Source organism: Triturus cristatus, chromosome 6 (genome assembly GCF_964204655.1).
Source record: "Triturus cristatus chromosome 6, aTriCri1.1, whole genome shotgun sequence".
NCBI lineage: Eukaryota > Metazoa > Chordata > Amphibia > Caudata > Salamandridae > Triturus > Triturus cristatus.
The window spans coordinates 813,993,874-814,021,004 of NC_140589.1; the positions used below are offsets into that span (position 1 = coordinate 813,993,874).

Consider the following 27,131-nt stretch of genomic DNA (forward strand, 5'->3'; position numbering starts at 1 on the left):
AAGGGACTGTTCAGACAGCCCACTAAATAGAAAATTATAGTCGTACAACAATCTATAATAGTAAAGGCCTCAACTACTAAAAGCCTATTGGACTTCAGAATTAAAATTAGACTTTAGAGAGTTCACTATAGAGGCATAAACATACATTTTAACAAGTTTTATTTTCACACCTTTTCTGAAGAACTTTGGCAAGGACGCCACTTGTTATGACTGGAGCAATGTGTGGCAGGTACAAATCAGAACAACTCAATTTTCTCACACTTAGGTCCCATTTGTCGGTCTAAAGCACATCCCAATTGAGTACTGCATAATAAATGAGTCTAGTTGGCGTTCAAGTTCAATCAAGATAATTTGTTCTAGCCACTTGACCACTTGTGAAGCAATCATGATGGGGTGATAGACCTCTAACAAGGTGGGACCTTTAAGCAGAAGTATCCATGAGCCCAAGTTCAGTCAGTCAGTCAAAGCTAACTTTATTCGGCTGATTATAGCCATAAAAGTACAACAGGAAAAAAGAACGGGTCAGTCTACAAACATATAGTACATGGATATAAAGTCAATAGACAGTTAAGATCCCACATTTTGTCAGCCATAAAGCAAACATAAAAAAGTGGATAAATTAAAACCATATAACAATTAATATTCTTCGTGAGGTCCTACTCAACGCGAAATTCATTATCTGCCCCCCCTTAGGGAACGAAAAATAAAAAACACACCATCATTTGATGTGATAATTTGTACAAAATAAACACACCTCATAAAACCATGACAGGGAAAAAGAACACATAGATGAGAAGGCAGCCACCATCACATAATTAGACCTGGGAGTAGATGAATAAATAAAATAAAATTTGCCCCACATACACTTGCTCATATGTACAAATTAAAAACAAGAAATTTCATGTTAAATAAGACTACAACATACCAAAGAATTTTACATGCGGAGGAGCCTAGCGCGCATCCAAGATGGTCGCGTGAGCACAGGGCTCCCCGGACCCTTTCTGCTCCTCGGAATTTATCCTGAGAATATCCTGATGTGGTTTATGGAATCTGGGAGATGAAGACCAGCTGAGCACATATCTCTTTTCAAAAATCAACTCGGACCTGGGAATCCTGAGTTGTCGTCGTCGGAACTTTTGGGACCCACCCGACGGAGGTGACCGGGGTGAAGGTGACCCGTGGGGCCGGGCTGCAATTGAACAACAGCGGCTTCAGCGCGGTACCAGTTGCCGATCCACCACTTTCGGTTTCGGTTTTGGACTTCAGGAGACCAGCTGGCGGGTGCGCTCGGGGTGGAGAGGTGCTTCCTGGGCCTCTGCACGAGGTTTTCCTCCACCTGCCACTAGAGTGCCTATAGCCTCGGACCCCCTATACAGACATTTTGAGGTCTTCTTGCTGGCGCCCTTACACCTCTTGGTTGGAGGTCCCCTTGAGTGGCCGTGTTCACATGGGGGGCAAAGGGGGTCCCGAGGGGCGCAAGACCAAGGCCTCCCTCCGCGGGGGAGCGGTCCAGAGCAACAACATGGACCGCTACACCCAGGGCAGAGGGTCCCCTGGCGCTGCTGGCCTCCCCCCGGACGCTGCAGGGGGAGGCACGAACGTCTCTACGGAACTTTCCCTGCAGGACATTATGGGCGCCATTGCTGGCATCAGGGAAACCATCGCCACGCAATACGAGGCCCTGGCCCGTAAGATCGACACCGTCGCGATTGATGTCACCCTGATCCGGGCCGACCTCTCCAAAACAAACGAGAGGGTCCAGGCCCTCGATACACGGACCTCCACCCTCGGTGCGGAGGTGTCGGATCTGCGGGCCGCGCTTGGAGACATCAGGGTGGTCAACGATCATATGGCCCGGCGGCTTGAGGACTTCGAGGGACGGGCCCGACGCAACAACATCCGCGTCATAGGTGTACCGGAGTCCTCCGACGGCCGCCCGGTTGACCTCGTGGTCGAGGAACTTATCCTGCAACAGTTGTCCCCGGCTGGCCTAAGTAAGTTCTTTGCCGTGGAGCGGGCCCATCGAGTTCCGGGCGGTCGGCCACGGCCGGGGGCCCCCCCGAGGCCTATCGTGGCCAAACTATTCCACTACAGGGACCGCGACGCTATTCTGCAGGCCTCACGGACCCACGGCCCGGTTCGTCACGAGAACTCGACCATCAATTTTTACCCGGACTTCACGCAACTGGTCCAGAAACAGCGGATGGGATTCCAAGGGGTGAAGCGTCGTCTCCGCGAGCTGGGCCTAAAGTATTCGATGCTCTACCCTGCAAAACTCCGAGTGGAACATGGGGATCGGACAGCCTTTTTTGACTCTCCTGTGGCCGCAAGTGACTGGCTGGACTCGCTGCCGGACGGAGGTGGCCGTCCCGGACCCTCTGCGGGCACCGCAGGTGACGGGTCCCCTTTAGAATGACTTTTGGTCCTTGATTTTGCCGTTTTGCACTGTTCAGTTGGGTCTTACTTCTTTTGTATATTGTGTTTCACCAGGACCTGTGAGGGGGGCGGGCGGGGACGGGTCCCTTTCCTCCTCCGGGGTCTTTTCGTAGAATGGGGTTAGTGGGGCGACAGGCACACTGCAAGTTGGGGGGGGTTTTTGGCCCGCAGGGGTGCAGGGTGGGGGGAGTTGGACTTGGGGTGGGGTTGGGGGGGAGGAGGGGTTGTTTTGTTGTGTGTTTTTTGTTTACAGGGCGAGGTATTGATTTTTGTCCACATCTGGGAACTGTGCTGCAGGCTGGGGGACCCTTGATCTATTGGAGGGGATGGGGGGGGACGGGTTGAGGCTTATGTCATGGAACGTCAATGGGTTGGGGGATCGTATCAAGCGGGGTGTAGTGCTGCAATATTTGCGTCGTTTGACTCCTGATGTGGTGTTTCTCCAGGAGACGCATCTGGTTGGCAATGTTTGTCATGCAATGAACAGGGGGGGATATCGCCTCGTAGCCCATTCTGGTTTCACAACTGGTTCCAGGGGGGTGGGCATTCTCCTGCGAACCTCCCTTCCGGTGGAGATCACTAAGATAGTCTCGGATGACAAAGGGCGCTATGTATGTTTGATTGGGAGGTGGGAGGGGCAGCCCCTTACCCTGGTTTCAGTCTACGTCCCCCCGGGCCTCCAGAACTCCACCTTCACTGACTTGGGTCGAATGCTGCTTGACCTTCCGGACGGCCTCCTGCTCATGGGCGGGGACTTTAATTCTGTGGTTTCGGGTGAACTGGATCGTCACCCACCAAGGACCCTCCCCGCTGCCCAGGCATGGCTGGGTGGGATGTTGGAGACCTTCGGCCTGGTGGATAGCTGGAGATTAATGCATCCGACCCAATGTCAGTTCACCTTTCACTCGGGGGCGCATGGGAGTCTCTCTAGGTTAGACTACTTCCTTATGCCCGCGGCGCAGACTGGTCGGATTAGAGAGGTCAGGCACCTGGCGCGGGGTATCTCCGACCATTCTCCGCTGTGGCTTCTTTTTGACACCGGGTCGCGGTCTGCAGGGCGGATCGCTCCCATTAACCCATGGTACCTGCGAGACCCTACGACTCGCGACAGCCTGGTTAAGGCTATGGACCAATACTTCCTTGATAACGAGGGGTCGGTGTCGTCTGCAATGTCCCTGTGGGAAGCCTTTAAAACCGTGATCCGCGGACACGCCCTCTCCCAGATAGTGGTGGCTAAGAAGGTCAAGAGTGAGGCAGTGGTGAGGCTGGAGACTGACATCTCGGGGCTGGAGTCGGCCTTGGAGGCGAATGTCACTCCGGACGGGCTCCATGCCCTTAGCCTGAAACAGTTTGAATATAGGTCCCTGGTCACTGACGCGGCCAAAACTATGTATAGGGAGCAGCAGGGTCGACTGTACGACGCCGGGGACAAGGCGGGAAAGTTGATTGCGTGGCTGGACAAAAAGGAGAGAGTGAATCGTGTGGTCCCGGAGTTGCGTGCTGCGGATGGTGTGTGTGTGACTGAGCCGGATGAGATTGTGGAATGTTTCGCCGACCACCTCCGGGCTGTGTACTCCCCAGTGACTGACAGAGATGAGGACGACTCTCGCCTTCTACTGAGGGATATTGCCTTGCCCGGCCTGTCCGTTGAGGACCGTGAGCGGCTGGACGCCCCCTTGTCGGCGGATGAAATAGCGACCGCGATCCGCTCCCTTCGCTCGGGCAAGGCTATGGGTCCCAACGGTCTGCCCATTGAGCTATATAAATTGCGCCCTGATAAGCTTGCGCCCTTCCTCAGTCGCATGTTCCGTGAGTCTCTTGCGGCGGGTTCCCTTCCGGCTGGCCAGCGTTTGGCCACGATAGTCGTGATCCCCAAGGAGGGCAAGCCGCGAGACCGCTGTACTTCTTACCGGCCTATTTCACTGCTAAATGCAGAGCCTAAAATCCTGGCGAAAGTCCTTGCCAATCGTTTGTTGAGCGTCGTGTGCGATCTTATTCATCCGGACCAATGCGGCTTCATCCCGCATCGCAACACCGCTCTTAACTTGCGGCGTCTTCACGGCGCCCTGGCCAGGGCGGAGCTCCTCTCCGAACCGGCCGTGCTGGTTTCTTTGGATGCCACGATGGCTTTTGACACCATCGAGTGGCCATTCCTCTGGGCTGTCTTGGCTAAATTTGGCTTTGGGGAAGGATTTATTGGCTGGGTGAAGCTTCTTTACACGGGACCCATGGCTCAGGTGGTGGTGAATGGGCGGGTCTCTCGGCCCTTTGCCCTCGGCAGGGGCACGAGGCAGGGGTGCCCGTTGTCCCCTTTGCTCTTTGCTCTCGCCCTGGAGCCACTCGCTGCTTGGCTCCGCTGGGAGCCCTCGCTTAGAGGGATCCGGTGGGCCCCGGGCTTCGAAGATCGGGTCTCGCTGTATGCGGACGATATTCTTCTGTATCTCACCTCACCGCGGCAGTCGCTCAACGTCCTCTTTGACGTTCTGACTTCCTTTGGGAACAATTCGGGTCTCACGATCAATTGGTCTAAATCCTGCGTCTATCCTATCTCTGGTGGTCCTCCTCTCCTGCCGCCTCGGCTTCCGATCCAAATATCTCTGAGCGGCTTTAAGTACCTGGGGATATACGTTTCGCTGGACCCGGTGGCTCGCTATGAGCAGAATCTCCTGCGTCCACTCCGGCGATTGCGAGAGGACACGGCCCGGTGGTGCAGGCTGCCCCTGTCCCCGCTGGGTCGGGCCGCGCTGTTCAAAATGATGTCCCTTCCCAGGTTCCTCTATGCACTCCAGAACTCCTTCGACGTTATCCCAGTGGCCTACTTTCGGGAGGTGGAGAGCCTGCAGAGGAGACTGGTGTGGGACGGGCGGGCGCGTATTGCTCTTGCTAAGCTTACTCTCCCCTGGTACGACGGGGGCATCGCGCTTCCTGACATTCGCAGGTACTATTGGGCCTCGCAGCTAGCGGCCATTAACCATGCCACGTATGCGCCTGGCTTGAATCCGGCGTATGAGATGGACAAGTTCCTGCTTCCCGGCGGGAACTATAACAGGGCACTTTACTCCCGCTCGGCTGGCCGGACCCTTACGGGTCCTACTAAGATTGCGGTGCGGACCTGGAGGGCTGCCACTGCGGCCACGGGCTGGATGAGCGACTAACATGTGCTACTCCTTTGTTTGCCTCCGACCGCCTGGGCAGCCTCTGGACTACGAAGGGGTTTGACCAGTGGGATACGATTGGTATCAGCAAAGTGGGAGACCTGTGGCATAAGGGCACGGTTAAGACTTTCGCGGTGCTCCAGGCCGAATACGAGCTTACGGACAGGGAGTTCTTCCGCTATGCCCAGGTTCGACACGCCCTGCTCTCGGTCTTTGGGGAGGGGACCAAGATCCCGGTTTCCTCGCCCCTCGAGGACCGCATACTTGACGGACATGTCCCTGACAGTACTATTTCTTTAACTTATAAAAAACTGATTAATCATCGGGCTGACCTCTTTGTGCGCCTCCGGGAGGCTTGGACGGGGGACGGGGTGGAATTGGACGACGAGGACTGGCAGTCTGCACTGTCGTCCCCCAAGGAGGTCGCCATTCCAGCCCGTCTCCGGTTGGTACAGCTCAAGATTCTTCACCGGGTGTATGTGACGGGTCCTCGCTTGGTCTCGATGGGATTTTCCGACGACGGGCTCTGTAAGCGGGGTTGTGGGCTCAGCGCCACCTTTCTCCATATCCTGTGGGAGTGCCTCGAGGTGGCGGACTACTGGCGCCGGGTCCATATGGTTATGGGACAGGTCACTGGGGTTGTGCTGCTGCCGGAGGTGCGTCGCTGTGTCCTGAATGTGTGGGAGCCCAATGATTACAGCGCGGCTCAGACTCGGTGGGCGGCCCTGGGGAACATGATTGCCAAGAGAGATATAGCGCAGCTTTGGGGCGCCCAACGGCCGCCCACCGTGTCAGTATGGAAGGAGAATATGGACTGGTGTATGTTCAGGGAGAAGACTGTGTATGTGGCCCGTGGTAAGCCGGGGGCATGGGGTAGAATCTGGGGGCAATGGAATGCGTATCGCGGGGGTATCTGTACGCCCCCCCTGGTGGACACCGATATCGCCATGTCCCCCTGACCCCTGATGGTTCCTGGCACCTTTTGGAATAACTACATATGGACGTTCATCTCCCTTGACCCCCCCCCCCCGTCCCCAGCCTCCCGGTACTCCTTCCTTTTGCCGGCTGCTTAATGGTCTGCACTGGAGTTCCCCGGAGGAAGCCTGACCCGCACTGTTTGCCCTTATGCCTCGCCTTTTGTTTTTCTTTTAGTTTTTGTGTCTGTTGGACTTAAGTCTCCTGTTCCTTTAGAACTATCCGGAGCCACTACGGGGCTGCGCCCCGGGACTTGACTGCAGCCATGATGAATGTATATTTCATTCTGTACCTAGCGGCCGGCCCTGGTGGTTGTAGGCCCGTGCTTGTAACCGAATTATTGTTCAATAAAAATTAAAAAAAAAAAAAAAAAAAAAAGAATTTTACATGCCATGATTCGAGACCGTGTCCACAGGACAACTCTTTGGTAACCTATTCCTGTATCCGATTGCTCCCGTTAGGAAACTTGCTACCCCAAAGCAAACCATTGGTGACGCTAGCATTTGTAGATAAACCAGCGCAGGTCTAACTTGTACAAAATTGCAACCTCTAAGCAAGGGGAGGATTAATTTTCTGCGCAAAAGATTGTAATGTGCACAGAAAAACGTTATATGGAGAGTATCTTGATCCGAGAAGTTGTCACAGGGGCAGGGACTTAATGTTCCTTTTTTTGAAATACCCTTTAGGGAAGGCAAGAAGCCAGGGAACCATATTCAACCTAAATCTTGTCAGGATGAAAAGATGATAAGGTTTGTTTATGTAGAGTAGATATGGTTGCATCTGTTGGCCCAAGCTCAATGTGACAAATCTTCTCACCATAGGTTTTTTCAATTCATTTTCCTCCCTTAGTCCTCTTCGTCTATCTAAAAACTGCTGCTTGAGGTCTCTAATGGCCAGTTTACCCAATGCTATAGGGCTCAAGAATAAGTTGGGGTAGCCAAGAATTTCCATCTGATCAATAATATATTTCATCCAAGGAATACCTAACACCTTTTCTAAGGTGAGACAGTTTTGGATGATCAATTGATTTAAATTTGGGGTCGGTTGTGCCCAAATTCTCAACCAGCGTAACAGAGGCGCAACCGCAATCTGATCAGAAATAAAACCTGCTCCTAGTTCCTCATGTATATTAATTGGAGTGGATGCGGGGACCAAGAGCAGCTTACGCATAAAGATGTTCTCGGCCCCTTGGATTTCTTTGACATCTGTATAACCCCAGATGTCACTCCCGTAGGTCGCCATGAGAACCCACTTAGCATTATAAATCTTCATAAGTGCAGGGAGTGGTTTTGATCCTATTCTTTTGCAAAGTCTAGAGTAGCCCCCGATGCTCTAGCTAATACATTCTTTTTATGTGCACGCTGCGTGCACCATGAGCGGTGGTCATCAAAAAGAACCCCTAAATAGGGAAAAGCGGGGACGTTTACTAACTCACCTCCCTTGCAATAGAATTTAACCTTCGCTGCCCTCCTTGAACCTATTATCATGGCATGCGACTTTTTAAAATTGGTAATTAAATCCAACGACTCCATAAAATCTATAAAACAATTTAAAAGCAGTTGCAGCCCCCTTGCAGTTCTGGCCACCAAAACCGTGTCATAGGCGTAAAAAAATGCAGGAATAATTTGGAGCCAGCTCTGGGTATATCTTTACAACAAGAAATCAGAGAATCCCCTAACTTATTAATATAGAGGGTGAACAGCAGGGGGGCCAATATGCACCCCTGCCGGACCCCTCTTTTTACAGCCCAAGAATCAGTCAGGCTGCCATCTTCGTTAAAGCGCACTGCCACTGTTGTATTTTCGTGGATGGCTGCCAAAAATGAAATCATGTCAGTATCTAGCCCTATATCTTGGAGGATCAACCAAAGTTTTGCCCTATTAACAAGGTCAAAAGCCGAGGTTAAATCCATAAAGCAAAAAGAACTGTTGATGGACAGAATGCAGAACAATGTCATACATTCACCCCAGTACAGAGATCTGGGCCTAAATACATGGTTTTTTTTGCTCACCATGCCATTCCAGTTTGGACCCAGCCATATGCAAATCAGTCTTGACCCTGTGCCCCATGGGAACAGTCCAGCCCGAACTGCCAGGCCAGGTCCTCCCTGAACTGGAAACAAGCATCCTAGGACCGGTTTCGGGGTTTCACCCCTCTTCAGCCAGGATAGCTTGATTCCAGTGGCATGGAGAGCACGGGACTCACGTCTGAGCATACCCGTCCCACTCAGGGTGACGAATGCAAAAAGAACTGTTGATGGACAGAATGCAGAACAATGTCATACATTCACCCCAGTACAGAGATCTGGGCCTAAATCCATCGTTTTTTTTGCTCACCATGCCATTCCAGTTTGGACCCAGCCATATGCAAATCAGTCTTGACCCTGTGTCCCATGGGAACAGTCCAGCCCGTTTCTTTTGCGTTTGTCACCCTAAGTGGGAAGGGTATGCCCAGACGTGGGTCCCGTGCTCACTACACTACTGGATTCAAGCTAGCCTGGCTGCAGAAGGGTGATGCCCTGAAACCGGTCCCAGGATGCTTGTTTCCGGTCCAGTGTGGTCCTGGCTTGGCAGTTCAGGCTGGACTGTTCCCACAAGGAACAGGGTCAAGACTGATTTGCATAAAGCTGGGTCCAAACTGGGTGGTGTGGTGAGCAAAAGAATGATGGATTAAACCCAGATCTTTGTGACTGGGGGTGAATGTTTGCATTTTCCAGCATTCCGGCCATCAATTGTTCTTTTGCGTTTGTCACCCTAAGTGGGGAGGGTATGCCCAGACGTGGGTCCCGTGCCCACTACACCACTGGACTCAAGCTAGCCTGGCTGAAGAAGGGTGATGCCCTGAAACCGGTCCCAGGATGTTTGTTTCCGGTCCAGTGAGGTCTTGGCTTGGCAGTTCGGGCTGGACTGTTCCCACAAGAAACAGGGTCGACTGATTTGCATATGGCTGGGTCTAAACTGGGGTGGTGTGGTGAGCAAAAGAATGATGGATTAAACCCAGATCTTTGTGACTGGGGTGAATGTTTGCATTGTCCAGCATTTCGTCCATCAATGGTTTCTTTTGCGTAAATCCATAAAGGCCAGATGGAGATCCCCACGCTTTGCAACTGTATACTTCCCTATCACCAAATGGAGATTAAGGCATTGGTCCAGAGTACCTTTCCCCTTCCTAAATAAAACCATATTGGAGATCGGAAACTATACTTGCTTGATCAAGCCACTCTGTTAAACGTGTAAAAAAAACTTTCCCCACAATTTTGGCCGCGGAGTCAAGGAGCAAAATGGGCCTGTAACAAGCCAGGTCATCCCTTGCTCCCTTTTTAAAAATTGATATGATGACTGCCTTCGCCCATGACGGGGGGAAAACCAGACACACAGGCTGCATTAAAAACATGAGTTAAGATCTTAGCCCATAGCTTGGGATCTGCCTTATAAAGATCAGCCGGTACTCCACCGGGACCTGGAGCTTTCCCCCCAAGAGTTGACGTAATCGCTTTATTAACTTAATCCATTGTAAAAACAAGAGGGGGGCATACCAGACCAGAAACTGGTTTCCCTACGGTGGTCCCTAGAGTTGTGTCACTATACACTTTCCCAAAATGTTGCACCCACATCTCAGTGGAAACTAGAGTCTTTACTGGAGTTTGGTGTATCGTCAAACAAAGGACTATTTACAACAGACCAGAATCTAGAACTGATAGCCAGCACACTGGCTTGGCTAAGCTCCTCCCAAGCCATCTCCCTTAATTGCCTTTTCCGACTCTGTACTGCAAGTTTATAAGCCCTCCTTACATTATTGACCCGTGATGCCACCCTTGGTTTTTACTTAAGCTCCTTCATGAGTTCCTTATGGTTAGTCATACAGGTTTCGTCAAACCATTTTTTGAATTTTGAGGGCCTTGGTCTACTAGCTATAGTTAAATTAGAAGCAACCTGCTTTACAATTAAGTCAAAGGCATCGAGAACGAATATTGGTTGGGAATCCTGGTCTAAACAGGTCCTAAACTCCTTAGCGTAGTTAGTGAACAAGCTATCAATAAAACTATCAGGGGTGATTCTTTCCCAGCTCAATCTACGGGCTTGATCTTTGGGTGCAATATTAACGTTCGTGAGTTGAGTCATGATCCTTCCCTTATTGACAGCATGTATATTAAGGTCCAATATTAGTGGATTATGATCACTAAAACAATTTTTTGTTGCACTTAATGTCCCTATTAGCGGCAACAACGGAGATGAAACGAAGATGTAATCAATTATACTGTGACGACCATGACCTACATATGTAGGTATGGGAACTAGCCTATCCGACTGCTCAAGGCAGATCAAATTATGAGTTGATAAAAAACTTTCTAAAAAAGTGCCAGACGAGGTGTGTTCAAAATGGGTTAGCACCTGAGGGCCATATTCCTCCTCCAGCCTGGCTGAACAATTAATAGGGCAGGTATGAATATTAAAATCTCCCAGGACCAATGTGTCATAATGTGTTTCTGAGCGATCTCCATAATTTCCCAAAAAGGTCATGAGAGCCCTGAGATGGTCTGTCTCATCAGTTCTAATAAAAGAATTTTAAAAATTAACCAGTAAAAGGGTTGGTAAATTGTTCCCTGCCAATTCTACTACTAGCATGTGGGAAGAAAAGGAATTAATCAGTTTTACATTATAGGACAGCTTAAGATTAATCACCAATAATAGCCCCCCTTTGCTCTGCCCATACTGGAAGGAATTTACAAAAGGATGTAAACCCATCCAGGTAGAAATGTTCGTTAGTCTCCCATGTTTCCTGCAGGGCTATGATGTGGTGTGTAGCAAGAAAAAGTTCCCACGAAACATCTCCCTTTTTTTGCCAATGTTCCATGTTAAGACTTTCATTGTACCACCATCAGTTATAATTGGGGTAGGAATGGATTTTACTATATCAGCTGGAGAAACCTGTTGATTCAAGAAACAAGGAGGAGTAAGGTTCGGGAGACTAACCATGGAGCCACGAATTTCTTTGTCCGGTGTCTCCATAAATTTGTGTCTGGAATAACAGGTACTACATCACAAAGAGGTAGTTAATCTTGGGCATCCAGACCGGAGAATGCCTGAAACCTGTTAGACAAAGAAATAGAGGAAACAACCGACGACGGAAGTCTTAACAAAGGTTTATAAAAATATCCCAATGGCAGGGCCCAAATGGAGGTAGAGGTCTTAGGGCAAGGATCCTGGACCCTTAATATTGACTTAACAACCGAGGTGTCACGGAAATTAATGACCACACAATCCCCTTCAAAACCCTAAACCCTTTATGTTTGGATAACCAATCTACAGGTTTTGTTACGCAATTGGGTCCAGGATTCAGTTTGATCCAACCTAAGCGGTGGTACACCAGCCAGAACCAGAACATAAGGACATGCGGCAGGATGTAAGTCTAATACATCTCCAGAACACTTAACATTCAGAGGATTCACCACAATGGGGCCACCTCTACTGTTATTACTGCCTCCAGTTAAAGAATTGGCCTGGACAGTAGGAAATGGTCTCAGAGGTCCCACAAACTGGGCCGGTATCTGATCAGATGGGCAAAAAGAGTTAACCATCCCACCTGTCCCCAGTCCTCCCGGGCCCAGATGTGTAATTTTCCCCCCGGGGCCAGATGCCGTGAATGATGTTCGAGATGTGGCAGAAATCACGTTACCAATGTTTGCATTGCCTGCTATGTGGGCCAGTTCCCCATTGTTGCCCCCCACAGGGCCATTCACTTCAGTTATTACCGGGGCCACAGGTGCTTCAACTGCCCCTCGTGCTGCACATTGACACCCACGTGCCTCCTGATTAACTGGCGCATTGCTAGATTTTTGAAGGGGCAGCAATTTTTCCTCAATTTCCCCTAGTTTGCATAAGAGAGGCGCTAAGAGAACGGTTATTAAAGTCTCTAAGCGTTTCCAGTGATCAGGATCACTTCCAATGTCCACCATGATATCGGGGTCAATATTTGGCAAGAGAGCCGTACCACCGACAGGTTTAAGGATCTGATTCTTGTGTATCCCTGGGACTTGATGTGTAGATTTAACTTTGTTCTTATTCCTCTGTGCCACACTTCCCCTTGTACGTTTTTACTGCGGCTCACCATTCCCTCCTGCCAAAGATTTAAAAGAACATGCCGTACTCTCCCTTGCAGCTCTTTTGGATCTAGTAGCAGGATCGCCTTGAGCTACACAAGTCGTTGTTAAGGTATGGGCTAGAGATGAAGCAGAGAATGCAGGAGATCTACTTTCTCCGCAGGTTAATTAGCCATCGACTCCTGAACTGGACTGTTTGTCGGATTTTGGGCAAGATCCAGATTACGTAAATGAGCCACCTCTGGTGCCCCCAATTCAGGAGCTAAACAATCAACTAACTCCCCATCGGAACTTACGACTAGTGCATCCATGCTTAAGCAGTCCAAAATTTGCAGAACACCCAGGGGAGATTTAGCCAAAGTTATACCCCCAGGGATGACCTTTTTTGTCCTGCATACGTGTCCAGGGAGTGTCGTCTTTCAGTAAGCTGAATTTCATGTGTTAACCCCTTCTGTGCCACGCCCTTTCCCCCTCCTGTGCCGGGCGTTTCATTAGTGGGTGGGGTTCATGACGAGATAGTCTCGTCATGGGCACAGCGCGACCGTGCTCCATGACGAGACTATCTCGTCATGGGCACAGAAGAGGTTAAAACTGTCTCTGCCCTTGTTAAAAACGCATCCAATGTTCCCACAACCCCCCGCCTGCCCGCACTCCTGTAGCCTTACGTTTGGTCATCATACCCTATGCCTGGATGTGTGGCACCCCCTTCTGGATAGTCAGACGTATCCACAAAAATAAAACAATAAAATAACCTTATATTACAACCGGCTTCCGGTGTCCTATTGTCTCATACAAATAAGAGAGGTGGCCCAGCCCAGCCTCCTCCTGGCTCTGACGGGCGCGCCCTTGGCCCGGGCTTTGCCACGCGCGTCTCACGCTACAGGAGTCCTGTGCCGCTTATGAGCGCCTCCGGGTGCAGGACGATGACGTTGCGGCAAGCGCTGCTTGTGGCGCTTGAAGCGGTAGTCCCTAGACTCCTCCGGTCTTCAGGAACACAGCCCCAATGACACCAGTGGCGGTGGCGGCAGAATGGCAGACCTGTATGTTTTTGTTAGGGAACAAGCGCTGCGGGAGTCCTGTGCCGCTTATGAGCGCCTCCGGGCGCAGGACGATGACGTTGCGGCGTGCACTGCTTGTGGCGCTGGGAGCGGTAGTCCCTAGACTCCTCCGGTCTACGGAAACACAGCCCCAATGACTCCAGTGGCGGTGGCGGCAGAATGGCAGACAGGTACGTTTTTGTTAAGGAAACCGCGCTGCAGGAGTCCCGTGCCGCTTATGAGCGCCTCCGGGCGCAGGACGATGACGTTGCGGTGTGCACCGCTTGTGGCGCTGGGAGCAGTAGTCCCTAGACTCCTCCGGTCTTCAGGAACACAGCCCCAATGCCTCCAGTGGCGGTGGGGGCAGAATGGCAGACAGCTACGTTTTCGTTAGGGAGCCCAAGTTAAGTGAGTCTGGCACTAGCAAAGCCAATCACTGCAAAACATGTTCACACGTTTCAAACAGTACACAGAAGAAGTACATTGGTAGCAGTAGCAGATGCTTATTTCATGCCCAGGAACTTTACTGCTTCTTCATATGTTGTACATGTTCATTGTGTTAGTAAAAGCTTGTGCTGCTTTTGCTGCCAATGCTGCAATTGTGTTGTATGTTAATGAAGCTTGGTAAAATCTTCATCACTATACAAAAGCCAAACAATTGAACTATGAAGGAGGCGGGGCACACACAGTGTGAAAAGGAAGGAGTAAAAGGTGACAATGTCCTTTATACATACAGACCAGGTGCAACACAGCAACAAGGGGTGCATGCCCCTCCAACATATCCAGGGAATTAGCAGTGCAAGCTTCCCTCACATAGAGTAAGGACAGCTCATGGGTATTACCACTACAGGCTTCCCTTGCACACACACAGCGAGTACCATATGGCCAATAGCAGTAAAAGCTGCTACTTTGGCCATATTACACAGACCAGGTGTAGTGTAGATTTAAGCAGTGCAACCTTCTATGACACACAGCAAACAAGTACCACATGGATATCATAAGGACTACCAAATGTGCAACACCAATGTAAGCTTTCCCTGCACACACGGGGCAAACACCACTATGCAGCACAAGGGCATCCGAACTGCAAACTTTCCTCCCACACAGAGAACAAGCACAACATGGATATCATGAGGTTTGAAGGTTTGGTGTTGCCACACTAACCAATATAAGGCAGGGAAATATACAGGGGTTATGTGTTAATTCATGTAGGTATTACGTCTTTGTAATCTGATTTTAACCAGACTCTACACAAAAAAGTGTTTTATGTACCTTACCTCTATTGTGAAATGGTGTTGCTGGCATAAGATGCTCGCTGTTTAGAGCCACACTACATCAAAAAGCTAACAAACACACACACAGACACATACACACACACTTATTTCTGTAGCATACTAACCCCATCATAGTGTCTTACTGGCACTGCACCCTGACACCAACAAGTTATGAACACATTACTCAAGATCTATCTAATTGGGGTCAGATCCTGTAACCTTCAGTTGTGATTCTTTTTGTGGTACACAGCAAACACAAAAATTGGTTGCAGGGTTTCTCAACAGAAAAAGACCTCAACACTGGGATAGATTTCAAAGGCTTCAATAATGTTGTTTACTAACAACTTCTGCCTGTACCCCACTATGACCACTGCAGATGCTTAGTTTCTTTCAATTTAACATTCTACAAAGATTGTCAGAAATTTCAGACTCATACTTCCCCATTTCCAATCTCACAAACTTAAAATATGCTCGTTGTGCCTGTGCCGTAAGAATCCAAAGAACGGTGGTTGGATATAGGCAAGCAGGTGAGAGTACACGGGGTAAAGAGATGAGCAAGGTGCTCCATCTAACATTGGCAGGGGTGCCTGGGCCAGTGCACAGAGAAGCAGAACCAGGCCAATGTAAAAGAGGTCATGTAAAATGGTCTCCCTCGCTAAAACACACCTAGTAACTATGTTCACCCAACAAACAGGCTCATCATGCATGTGGACCCCTAATTGGAGTATTTTGGCCCAGAGAGCCCCCGCATACCTCAAAAAGCCTCCACCACTGTTTTTTTTGGGAAAGGTGGCACAGAGACACTGCATAAAGCCTCCACATTAAACAAATGTACTGTAATGCTACACCAGGCCCCACACACATTCTCCAAAGTAATCCACTAATTCTACAGTGCTGCCACAGGACCCACCCCTTTGCCCAAAGAAAGAGAAAATCCCTTTACCTCCAAAGACAAGCAGATATCGGCTCCCAGCCGTCAAACCTCAGAAACACCACAAACTCAAACTTAAATGTCAACCACCAGATGCATTGGTGGTTGGATTCCATGTTTAGGCATCAACAGGAACCAAAAATGGGTTGGGCTGGTTAGTACACTGAATGTTTAATACTCAATTCCAGGAGGGGCGACAGAGAGAAAACAGGTTTCAAGAGAACCCAAAGCTGGGGCCACGTTTTCCCTAAACCATATACCTTTATACCCCACACCCAGGTACACAGTGCCTGAAAAATATCAATGGCATGCTGGTAAGCTCTCTAGGACTCCAAGCCATCATCACAGACTTCAGAAGACTGAGACAATATCCCCGACCCTAAAGATAATCATGACCTATCTCATGCTGCCACACTGATGGAAGTTCCACCCCAGCTGAGGAAGTGATATGCAAGGAACTCTCATCGCTAACTCTTTCAAGCTTCTTCCAGTGAAGTGTGAATTTGCACACTACCACATGTATTTGCCCTGCTTAAAGCAACAAGCACTCTTTTGGTGAAGCAAGGATATGAGATGTATTTAGCTACTTCCTGTGGAGGGTTCTATTTATTTAAACATACATGCCAGTAGCGCCAATGGTTCCACCTGCTAGTGCACTGTGACAAACCATAAACAAGGACTGACAAAGCTAGGAGGTGACCCAGCAGCCCAGGGCACACCAGCCCTGGTAATGAAGTGCTCTTCATTTTAGGCCGATGTACACATTTGATCAGGCAAAACACTGTCACTGACAGTGTATGACAGCCAATGGATGAAGTGGTCTGAATCACTGCCCATCCTGAAGGGGGTGGAAGGAAAATGCTAAGACATTTGAAAAGGGGGACTACTGAAAGTCCCTGTATGAATATATATTGATACTACTTTTTTATTATGTATCTTAAGAAAAACATGAGGCTGGCATGACAGTGAAAGCTGTCTCCTGGCAAACCCTAAGGAACGAGGAACACAGTAGGACAGCGATTCTTAACCTGTGGTCCGGATACCCCGGGGGTCTGCACAACTAGACAGTAGGTATGCGACCTGTTAGTAAGTTAAATAATGTTTACAGATTAATAAAGTGAATATAAATAAGGAAGCAAAATGGAAAATTTTAACATTTTCAATGTTCCATAAGTGTGAAGGAATTTGAAACTGGAGGCCAAAAATTAAGTTAGTGTCCTCGATTGGTTCGTGGGAGCAGAGCAAAAGCATCAAAGGGAATGTAGTAGGGACCATGAGTGGCCTCAGTTGTATTTATTAATGTCCCAACCTTCCGGTTAAAATACTTTTTTTAATTTTTTTATATTTGTTTGTGACTTGAATTCATCATTTGTGTATTTGTTTGATGAATGCTTTTTTCCATATTTTTGTATGTTGTTCTGAGGATCAAATCATTGAAATTGCTTAAATAACGGACCCCGGCTTTCATTAATTACTCAGTGGGGGTCACGGGAGTTCAATAATGATGCAGTGGGGGGTTCCTGGATTGCAGTAACGGTTAAATGGGGGTCCACAGAAGTCAAAAATTTAAGAGCCACTGCAGTAGGAGAACAATGCACAGAAAGGGAAGCAAATCAGAGTCTTAAATTACTTGTTTGCCTTTAGCTAAAGCACTGCTGAATTTACAATGTAACCTAAAGCATGGCTTTGTTTTTAAATGACAGTTCATCCAAACACATCCCACACAAAACCAAACGCACGGTGCTGAGAACCATCTAATATTTTGTTTTCTTTATTTGTTACCTCATTTACTTCAATGTCTTTAGAAGAGAGTTGTTTTAGGGCTTCCTCCAGCTGACTTGCAATGGATTTCTTCTCCCTTGTTAGTCTTTCGAGCAGAGCGTCACGCTCTGCCACATTTTGCAACATTGTTGTCATCTACAATCAAAGCAAGAGAAAATAGGAATTGCAAACAAACTCATGAGACAATGCGGTGACAGCCACTGAAACAGTAGCATGCCTCATTGGGGAGGCATATAGAGTAAGCCCTTGTACAAGGAGGTTCAAGCGTACTTCACCCCCACAGTTCGCAATCTTAAGAACATTGCTGAGAAAAACAAACGTGCCACTTAGACGTGGGTGTCAAAACTGTTCTTCATGCTACAAAGATGTTGCACTTGACGTTGTTGTCAAAGCTCAGTGTCAAATTTACAAAAGATGGAGTCATCAGTAGCTTAGAAACTTCCTGTTGTTTGTGAACTACTGCGTACGTCCACCCATGCACTCAGGTCTATCTTGCACCGTGAGTCCCATTCTAAATTAATCCTACAATATACATTCTTATAACCGTTCTGTGCAGACACAAACAAGTGTAAGGTGAGAGAGGTAGAAGCCACACATTTCCCCCAAAAGTGTAATATTGAAAGCTTTAAGACCCTATACTAATAAGAAGGAGGAAACTAATTTCATTTGGATCAAAGATGCTAATCCTAAGAATTTAGAGGATGTTAAGAAGGAGGAATCCATTGACATGGTCATATGAAGCCATAAAAGCAGGTTTTTGTAGAAACTTTCCTTCAAATCTTGCAATCTTTGGCCTTATGGGCTGGACATAGACAAGAAATGCATTTTTCAAAAGGATCCTAACGATGTGGCTTGACGTTCACACACAAACAATATGGCCTTAAAAGCTATTTCTGGATGAATCTGACATGGATTCATTACACACCTTAGAGAACCTACCGGTGTCAGAAGGCTGTCCCAAGGGTAGGACAAATATTTTGAAGAAAAATACTTGTCTGAAGATGAACAAAGCTCAGTGGTTCTCCCTCTGCACACAATGTGCAGTAGAAAGCTCAGGTATGACTGTCTCTGGGAAAATTGTATTTATTGTGCTTTCTCCTCATTGGCTCGAGTTTGGATCTTTAGCAATAAGATGAAAAGGCTACGAAAGTGACAATGTTTAGGGTCTATTAGGCTATGTTTAATATTACTGTGTTATTTTAAAGTTGTCCTGGAATCCCAGGTTGATGAAGGGATCCCAGGTTGACGAAGGGGAGTGGTTTAAGTATGTGAACCTATAACAATGCCAATACTGGCAAACTGATGAAATTCATGTGTATCATCTATATATATTTTAGGTTCCTGACAACCTTACACCGGCCAGTTGTAAGTGCCAACTGGACTTTTGAGGCAGTTCCAAATCATTACTTTCGAACTATCAATCCATTCTTTAGTCATATGGTGAAAATTGCAATGTTTTTGTACTTCCGTCCCAAACCTTAGCTCTAGCGCTAACGCTTTTTTCTCTAAATATTCTTTGCAGTCCCTATTTGAAGCAACTGTGTCTTCATTCCCAAAACAACCACTGGTGCCGATGTGACTAGTTTAATATTTTCTCTATAATAATATTACAAATTTTCTCTGGATTGTTGCACATATAAAGGCATGAAAAGTGTGAATGGGTGTTCTTACTCGGCAAGAGCTCCCTGATTTGAGATTTTCAGCTGCTGAAACAAATGGGCTAAAACAATATGTAATGTTGCATTTATACTACATTAAATGTACCAGTGGCCGTGCTGTTGCTCACTGTTTTTTTTCTTGCTGTCTTCTCTATTGATAGCACTCTTCAAATTCTGGCTGCAAGGTTAGAATTAATGAAACTAGATAAACACATACATGCCATAGAAATCAGGTTTCTTGAATGAATGTAGCATTAACATGTTATTAAGCTACAAGAAGAGAAAAACTACCCAAATGCCTGTGATAACCTTGCTCCAAGAGACAAAAACACAAAAAAGGTCTCCAGCAATATACAACCACCATTTTAATTCAACGTTTTAACATCTTTTACTCGATTCTCATCTTTGTTGTTTGTCAAGCAGGGATTTGGGTACAGGTCAAAGTATCCGAGAACTTAGCATTTTTCCAAATTAAAACTCTATGATTAGATTCAACGAGGGACAGAGCCATGCTGGATTTTCAGAATATTCACCACATGGGATACATTTAGCTAGAAGTGTAATCACTTGTGTAGTCAAAAGCTATTTTGAAAATCTAGCTCTGAACCGGCCCTCCTGGATCTACAGTGGGAATCCTCTTAGAGCACCACTTGACAAAAAGCTTTCCTCAATCAATCTCATGTCAGCAATGCAGGATATAATACTCACTCTAGCAAAACAAAATGGACAAGTTTTTGACGATTCAGGGCAAACGTTTTTTGCTATCACCTTATGGAAAACTTGAAAGGAGAGAGCACAACTGCTGTGAAAAAAAACCCTCACCCACCTACCTAGTAGGTGGCATGCTTCATCATTGGGGCCCAACTGGATTGCCTAGTACAATCCAGCTGTGCTACGACGCCTGGAGCAGGATATTGAGCAGAGAGTGGCGTGCTATGTGAGATGTGACTATAGGTTAAAAAAGTCTCTGAGACATACCCTTTGAAAAAACTTTTTATTAGAAGGGTCCCAGGACTAATGTTAAAAGGTTAAGCGGGATATATAGTTAGGAATATTATTTTCCTGATATCCCTTGTAAATAAGGTCAACTAGTTTTAGCCTTCTGGATGGTTCTAGAGGCTTTCGTCAGGACCAGAAAAAGGTGAATGGCCATAAAAACAAGGTATAGGCCACGTGTAAATATCAGCACACACCCTAAAGTGTGCTGTGAGTGTAGTGGTAATGTACTCACAGTATCTCCGTTTGAGACTACCTGAAAATAAAAAGTTAATTAGTAAGGATATATAAAACTGTTGTGAATCATGCATATAAACTAAATGCATGCTCCTTTCAACTTGTGGCTGGTGATCTAATGCCAGTAGCATGGTGGGCATGCACGAACACTAGAACAGGCTTGCGTGGCTACAATGTGCCCCAATAGTGTAGACATACACAGGGAATCCGTGAGTGAGTCAATATCGTAATCAAGTATTACTGGGGCACATGGTGCTCATAATCTCCATCATTTATCAATAGTGTGCGTGTATATGGCGCAATCGCAATTGTATTACACACACTAGGTGTTGAGAAGCAAATGATGGCTAATCTGGGGGCCCAATATGCTTTTTAGGCCAAGTGCGCGTGCATCGTACTCAATGTTTGTTAAAATGGTGGCGCGTTCTAACTTGGTGCGAAGTATGCGTGAAATTCGACATACAAACAATAAATGACATACAAACAACAACTTTGAAGACAGACAACATGGAAAGCGGTCTCACTTGAGTAAAGAGGTAGTTATGCCTCTGGAAATCGATCGACGTTTAAATCCCCTCTTGACCTTAATGAAAAAGAAAGGTAATGGCGGGGGGGTTGTTGTGAAACAAATGGATGCTACGAAGGATAAAGTTACTTAGGTTGAATCAACGTAAAATGCTAAATATAGAGCCTCTGGACGGTAGAGTAACAAATCAATCGACATGATCCCTTCGGAGTCTGGTACTCACAATTGTCAGGGAAAGTAAGGTCCGAGGTACCTAGGACGACGATCGGGTCCGCTTGTTCAGCCCCGTAATGGAAATTAGGGAGTGGTTAAAAAGAAAAGAAAACAGGAAGACGGACGGGATGTCACGTGGTGCGGCTCTGAGAGACTAGAGCGCAGTGCCTGCGAGTAGTGCAGACGGCGCCTGTGTGTGCGTAATGGAAATGAAAAAAACACAAAACAGAACTACACGGAGTCTCGTGATGATAACTCCGGGTTAAAATTAAATTAAATTACAATTACATTTTAGTCCCTCTGCGGTGCAGCTGGAAAAAGGGGGGGGGGAACTTATCGCCTTCGAACAAGCGATATACAAAGGCATAGAGAATACCCATGAGAATCAAGTATTCAACAACACCACAGCTCAACAGTTCAACGCCATACGAAGTCTTAAAAACAACAAAGATATCATCATAAAACCAGCTGATAAAGGCGGAGGCATAGTCATTCAAAATCGGAATGCTTACCATCTGGAATGCACACGCCTCCTAGATGATCCAAAGAACTATAAAATACTGGATGAAGATCCCACAGATAAACTCAAGACCAAAATTGACATCATGGTTCATGAAGCTGAATCTAATGGTTACATCAGCAAACAAGAAGCATCATTCCTCACTTCAGGTGGCAAAACTACTCCATATTTCTACACCATTCCAAAAATACATAAAAACAAAACACCACCTCCAGGCAGACCAATTGTCTCTGGAATAGGTTCACTGCTTGAACCCCTGTCCCGCTTCTGTGACTTCTATTTGCAACCTATAGTTCAGTCAACACCAGCCTACTTAAGAGATACCAAAGACTTACTGAACCAAATCAATAACCTAGAGTTCAACCCTACTACATCCATCCTTGTAAGTCTGGATATAGAAAGCCTTTATACCAGCCTACCCCAAGATGATACCCTAGAGGTCATCCGCACCTCCCTCGACAAAACGATCTGGGATTACAACACTCCAAAATCCTTCATAATGGAATGTGCCGAAATAGCCCTAAAAGACAATTTTTTTGAATATGAGGGCACCCTCTTCCTCCAACAGTACGGTACATCTATGGGGAGCACTTTTGCTCCCAGTGTAGCGGGTCTGTATGTGTCCAATTTTGAAGATTTACATATCTTCAACCATCAATCAACATACACTCAGGACATCACTTTTTACAAGAGGTACATCGATGATGTATTCCTAATATGGACAAGTGACAGCCAAAGACTCAGCGAATTCCTGAACTGGATTAATACACTTGATCCAAACTTACGATTCACTCACACAACAAGCAGTACCAACATCACTTTCCTAGACTTGGAGATTGAAGCATGAAATGGGGTACTTTTGACTAAAACCCACTTCAAACCAACAGCTAAAAATTCTCTTTTACACTTCCAGAGTTTCCATCCTAGGCCACTGAGGGACAACTTACCGTTTGGTCAATACCTTAGATTGCGCCGAAACTGCAGTGAAATAAAAGACTTTAAAAAACAATCAGAAGAATCGACTACAAAACTACAAAACCGTGGATACCCCAACAAAATCATTCATAAAGCGCAAAAAAGAGCCAGGAACCAAATCCGAGAAGGTTTATTGGAACCCAAAGTGGATATGCCAACAACCATATCACTCACATGTGTAACTACCTTCAATTCCATCTCAAACCAAGTAGCCAAACTGATACAAAGTAATTGGAAAATCATAACTTCGGGTAAGCTACAATGGGAAAAACCCCTATTTTCCTATAAAAGGTCATACAACCTCAGAGACAATTTAGTGTCTACCAGACCAAAAAAGATCCTGAGTGCTCCTACCAAAGTACTGAATGCATGGGGATTACCAGAAGTGACAGGCCATTACCCATGTGGCAACTGCAGTATTTGCCATCTTACCCAACCCACCAAAACCTTACATCTTGAACAAGACAAAATCTGGACCATTATGAAACACACTAACTGCAATTCGGCAAATGTTATCTATCTGATTACATGCCCTTGCAAATTACGATACGTCGGGATGACTAGCAGAAAAGTCAAAATCAGAATCTGCGAACATCGCAGTAACATCCGCTGCAAACGCAGCACGACAAAACTCACAGAACACTATCTAGCCAAGGGACATACCACCAACGACATGACCTGGGTCATAATTGAACAACTTGAGTCTAACCAAACCAACATCCAAGAACGTTTGTTCGAGAAAGAACAACGCTGGGTATATAGACTCTCAACCCACATCTCAGGGCTAAATGATAATGTACCCTGGAACAGTATACATCGTTCATGAATACAACATGTGTAATTAAGAAAATCAGTATTGCATCTGCATATTCCCAAAATAGCCTGTATCAGATATGCAATTTATCTCCTTAGTCTCATGCCCTTATAATACAGAGCGTCTGCCAATCACTGTACTCGAACCTCCCTGTGTAGACATCTATTTTCACATTACCCGTCGTATCTAAAATTTCGATCTGTACAGTAAGCACAGTACATAACACCTATCCTCAGGACTTAGTACTTACCCTTTGGATTAAGTACATATCCTTTCGTTTGGCTTTTAATTATTTTCCATGTGCCCGAAATTATATTTCTCACAACACCTATGCACAGTCTAATCTTTATTGAGATATTCAAGCACATTCTCTACCAAGGCTATTTATTGATGCCTGTAATTGTACACATAGGAGGGCTCTCATTTTTGACCCCCCTCCTTCCCCCCCCCCTTTTTCCAGCTGCACCGCAGAGGGACTAAAATGTAATTGTAATTTAATTTTATTTTAACCCGGAGTTATCATCACGAGACTCCGTGTAGTTCTGTTTTGTGTTTTTTTCATTTCCATTACGCACACACAGGCGCCGTCTGCACTACTCGCAGGCACTGCGCTCTAGTCTCTCAGAGCCGCACCACGTGACATCCTGTCCGTCTTCCTGTTTTCTTTTCTTTTTAACCACTCCCTAATTTCCATTACGGGGCTGAACAAGCGGACCCGATCGTCGTCCTAGGTACCTCGGACCTTACTTTCCCTGACAATTGTGAGTACCAGACTCCGAAGGGATCATGTCGATTGATTTGTTACTCTACCGTCCAGAGGCTCTATATTTAGCATTTTACGTTGATTCAACCTAAGTAACTTTATCCTTCGTAGCCTCCATTTGTTTCACAACAACCCCCCCCCCGCCATTACCTTTCTTTTTCATTAAGGTCAAGAGGGGATTTAAACGTCGATCGATTTCCAGAGGCATAACTACCTCTTTACTCAAGTGAGACCGCTTTCCATGTTGTCTGTCTTCAAAGTTGTTGTTTGTATGTCATTTATTGTTTGTATGTCGAATTTCACGCATACTTCGCACCAAGTTAGAACGCGCCACCATTTTAACAAACATTGACTACGATGCACGCGCACTTGGCCTAAAAAGCATATTGGGCCCCCAGATTAGCCATCATTTGCTTCTCAACACCTAGTGTGTGTAATACAATTGCGATTGCGCCATATACACGCACACTATTGATAAATGATAGAGATTATGAGCACCATGTGCCCCAGTAATACTTGATTACGATATTGACTCACTCACGGATTCCCTGTGTATGTCTACACTATTGGGGCACATTGTAGCCACGCAAGCCTGTTCTAGTGTTCGTGCATGCCCACCATGCTACTGGCATTAGATCACCAGCCACAAGTTGAAAGGAGCATGCATTTAGTTTATATGCATGATTCACAACAGTTTTATATATCCTTACTAATTAACTTTTTATTTTCAGGTAGTCTCAAACGGAGATACTGTGAGTACATTACCACTACACTCACAGCACACTTTAGGGTGTGTGCTGATATTTACACGTGGCCTATACCTTGTTTTTATGGCCATTCACCTTTTTCTGGTCCTCACGAAAGCCTCTAGAACCATCCAGAAGGCTGAAACTAGTTGACCTTATTTACAAGGGATATCAGGAAAATAATATTCCTAACTATATATCCCGCTTAACCTTTTAACATTAGTCCTGGGACCCTTCTAATAAAAAGTTTTTTCAAAGGGTATTTCTCAGGGACTTTTTTAACCTATAGTCACATCTCACATAGCACGCCACTCTCTGCTCAATATCCTGCTCCGCTGTAATCCAGGCGTCGTAGCACAGCTGGATTGTACTAGGCAATCCAGTTGGGCCCCAATGATGAAGCATGCCACCTACTAGGTAGGTGGGTGAGGGGTTTTTTTCACAGCAGTTGTGCTCTCTCCTTTCAAGTTTTCCATAAGGTGATAGCAAAAAACGTTTGCTCTGAATCGTCAAAAACTTGTCCATTTTGTTTTGCTAAAGTCATTGGGGAAGAGGACAAGTTTTTCTTTTTCCTCGCTCTCTTTTTGTTCCTATTTATAATACTCACTCTACAGTGTACAGGACTTCCAGGTACTAAACAAACAAGTTGTTTTTTTTAAATATTTATCTTAGATTTTAATCAAACAAGTACAACAAACATTAATGATACCAATTCAAGTTACATTTCACAGTTCCCCCATTCTCAAAATGCAATTTCACAGAATAACCCTTGACCTTACCGAGACCCTCAATGATGCTCCTATACATACAATTAACATATTTTTTGCATTGTCACCAAGTTATCTGAGGGTGTGCCTTCATGACCAATAAAGAGAAGGGTGCCCCTCGTGAGTCCCTGCGGCCTTCTCAACTTGCCTTAGTCATCAGCTGAGGTGGTGTCTGAGGTGAGGAGATGTCGTTGGTACTCATGATGGTGAGTAATGTGTTTACATTATTCACTCAATTTTCCAGATCACCCAGCACCTTATCATCTCTCCTGGACATTTTAAAATGGACCTCTTCAGCCAAGGTCCACTACATGGTATCCCTCAGACATGTCTCTAGACTAGGACTTTGCGGATCCAACCACCAAATGGCCATACGCCTCTTCAACAACACCAATGCCAACTGCAAGAAAACAAGTTACTTACCTGTAACTTTGGTTCTCCAGTATTGGTAACTTAGGAGAGAAGTGTATGGGAGATTATGTACAGCCACTAGGGTCTGATTTAAGCCCCATCCCGAGAACTGTTTGTTGGGTGTAAGGGATTGTCAGAGCCTGTAACTCCCCCATTCTTCTTGCCGAAGTGAGAGCTAGGAGAAGTTCTACCTTCAAAGAAAGGGATTTCAAATCTGCTCGATGAATCGGCTCAAAGGGATGCTTCCTCAGCTGGGTGAGAACCAAATTCAAATGCCACATAGGAGGCAGAGCACTCACTGGAGGAAAGACTCTAAAGAGGCCTTTGAGGAACTGCTTGACAATCCTGGCTGACCAAACAGGAAGGACCAGATGCAGTGTGTCTATAACGAGAAACAGCCGCCAAATGAACCTTAATGGATGAATGAGCCAGCCCTGATTTAGCCAAAGGCATGAAATATGGAAGAACTTGGTGAGGTTGAGATGAAAAAGGGCCGAACCCTTCCTGCTGACACCAGAAGCAGAATCTCTTCCATTTTAAACAGTATGTCTTATTAGTAGATGGAGCTCTGGCGTGAGAAAGCACCTCCTTAATCTCCTCCGGACGATCTAGCCCAAGAAACTCTCGCTGCTCAGGAGCCATGCTGTTAGATGTAAGGAGCGAGGGTCCGGATGCCAGATCTGGCCCTGGGACATCGTGAGAAGGTCTGGGACCATCCTTAGCTGCCGTGGAGGGACCAGGGAGAGAAGATGAAGCTCTGTGATCCAAAACTGCCTCGGCCAAGCTGGAGCTATTAAGACCATCTTGCACGGTTC

The 27,131-nt window shown here is 46.6% G+C and overlaps 1 protein-coding gene across 4 annotated transcripts in view; it reads right to left on the reverse strand.

Moving 5' to 3' along the window:
- SDCCAG8 (SHH signaling and ciliogenesis regulator SDCCAG8) overlaps positions 1 to 27,131 on the reverse strand; it is a 1,515,443-nt gene that overhangs the window by 1,026,089 nt on the left and 462,223 nt on the right. For all 4 annotated transcript variants that reach the window (XM_085611405.1, XM_085611403.1, XM_085611406.1 and 1 more), the window contains exon 11: positions 17,691 to 17,825. In XM_085611405.1, the coding sequence (XP_085467531.1) occupies positions 17,691 to 17,825 (135 nt within the window). The remainder of the gene's footprint in view (positions 1 to 17,690; positions 17,826 to 27,131) is intronic.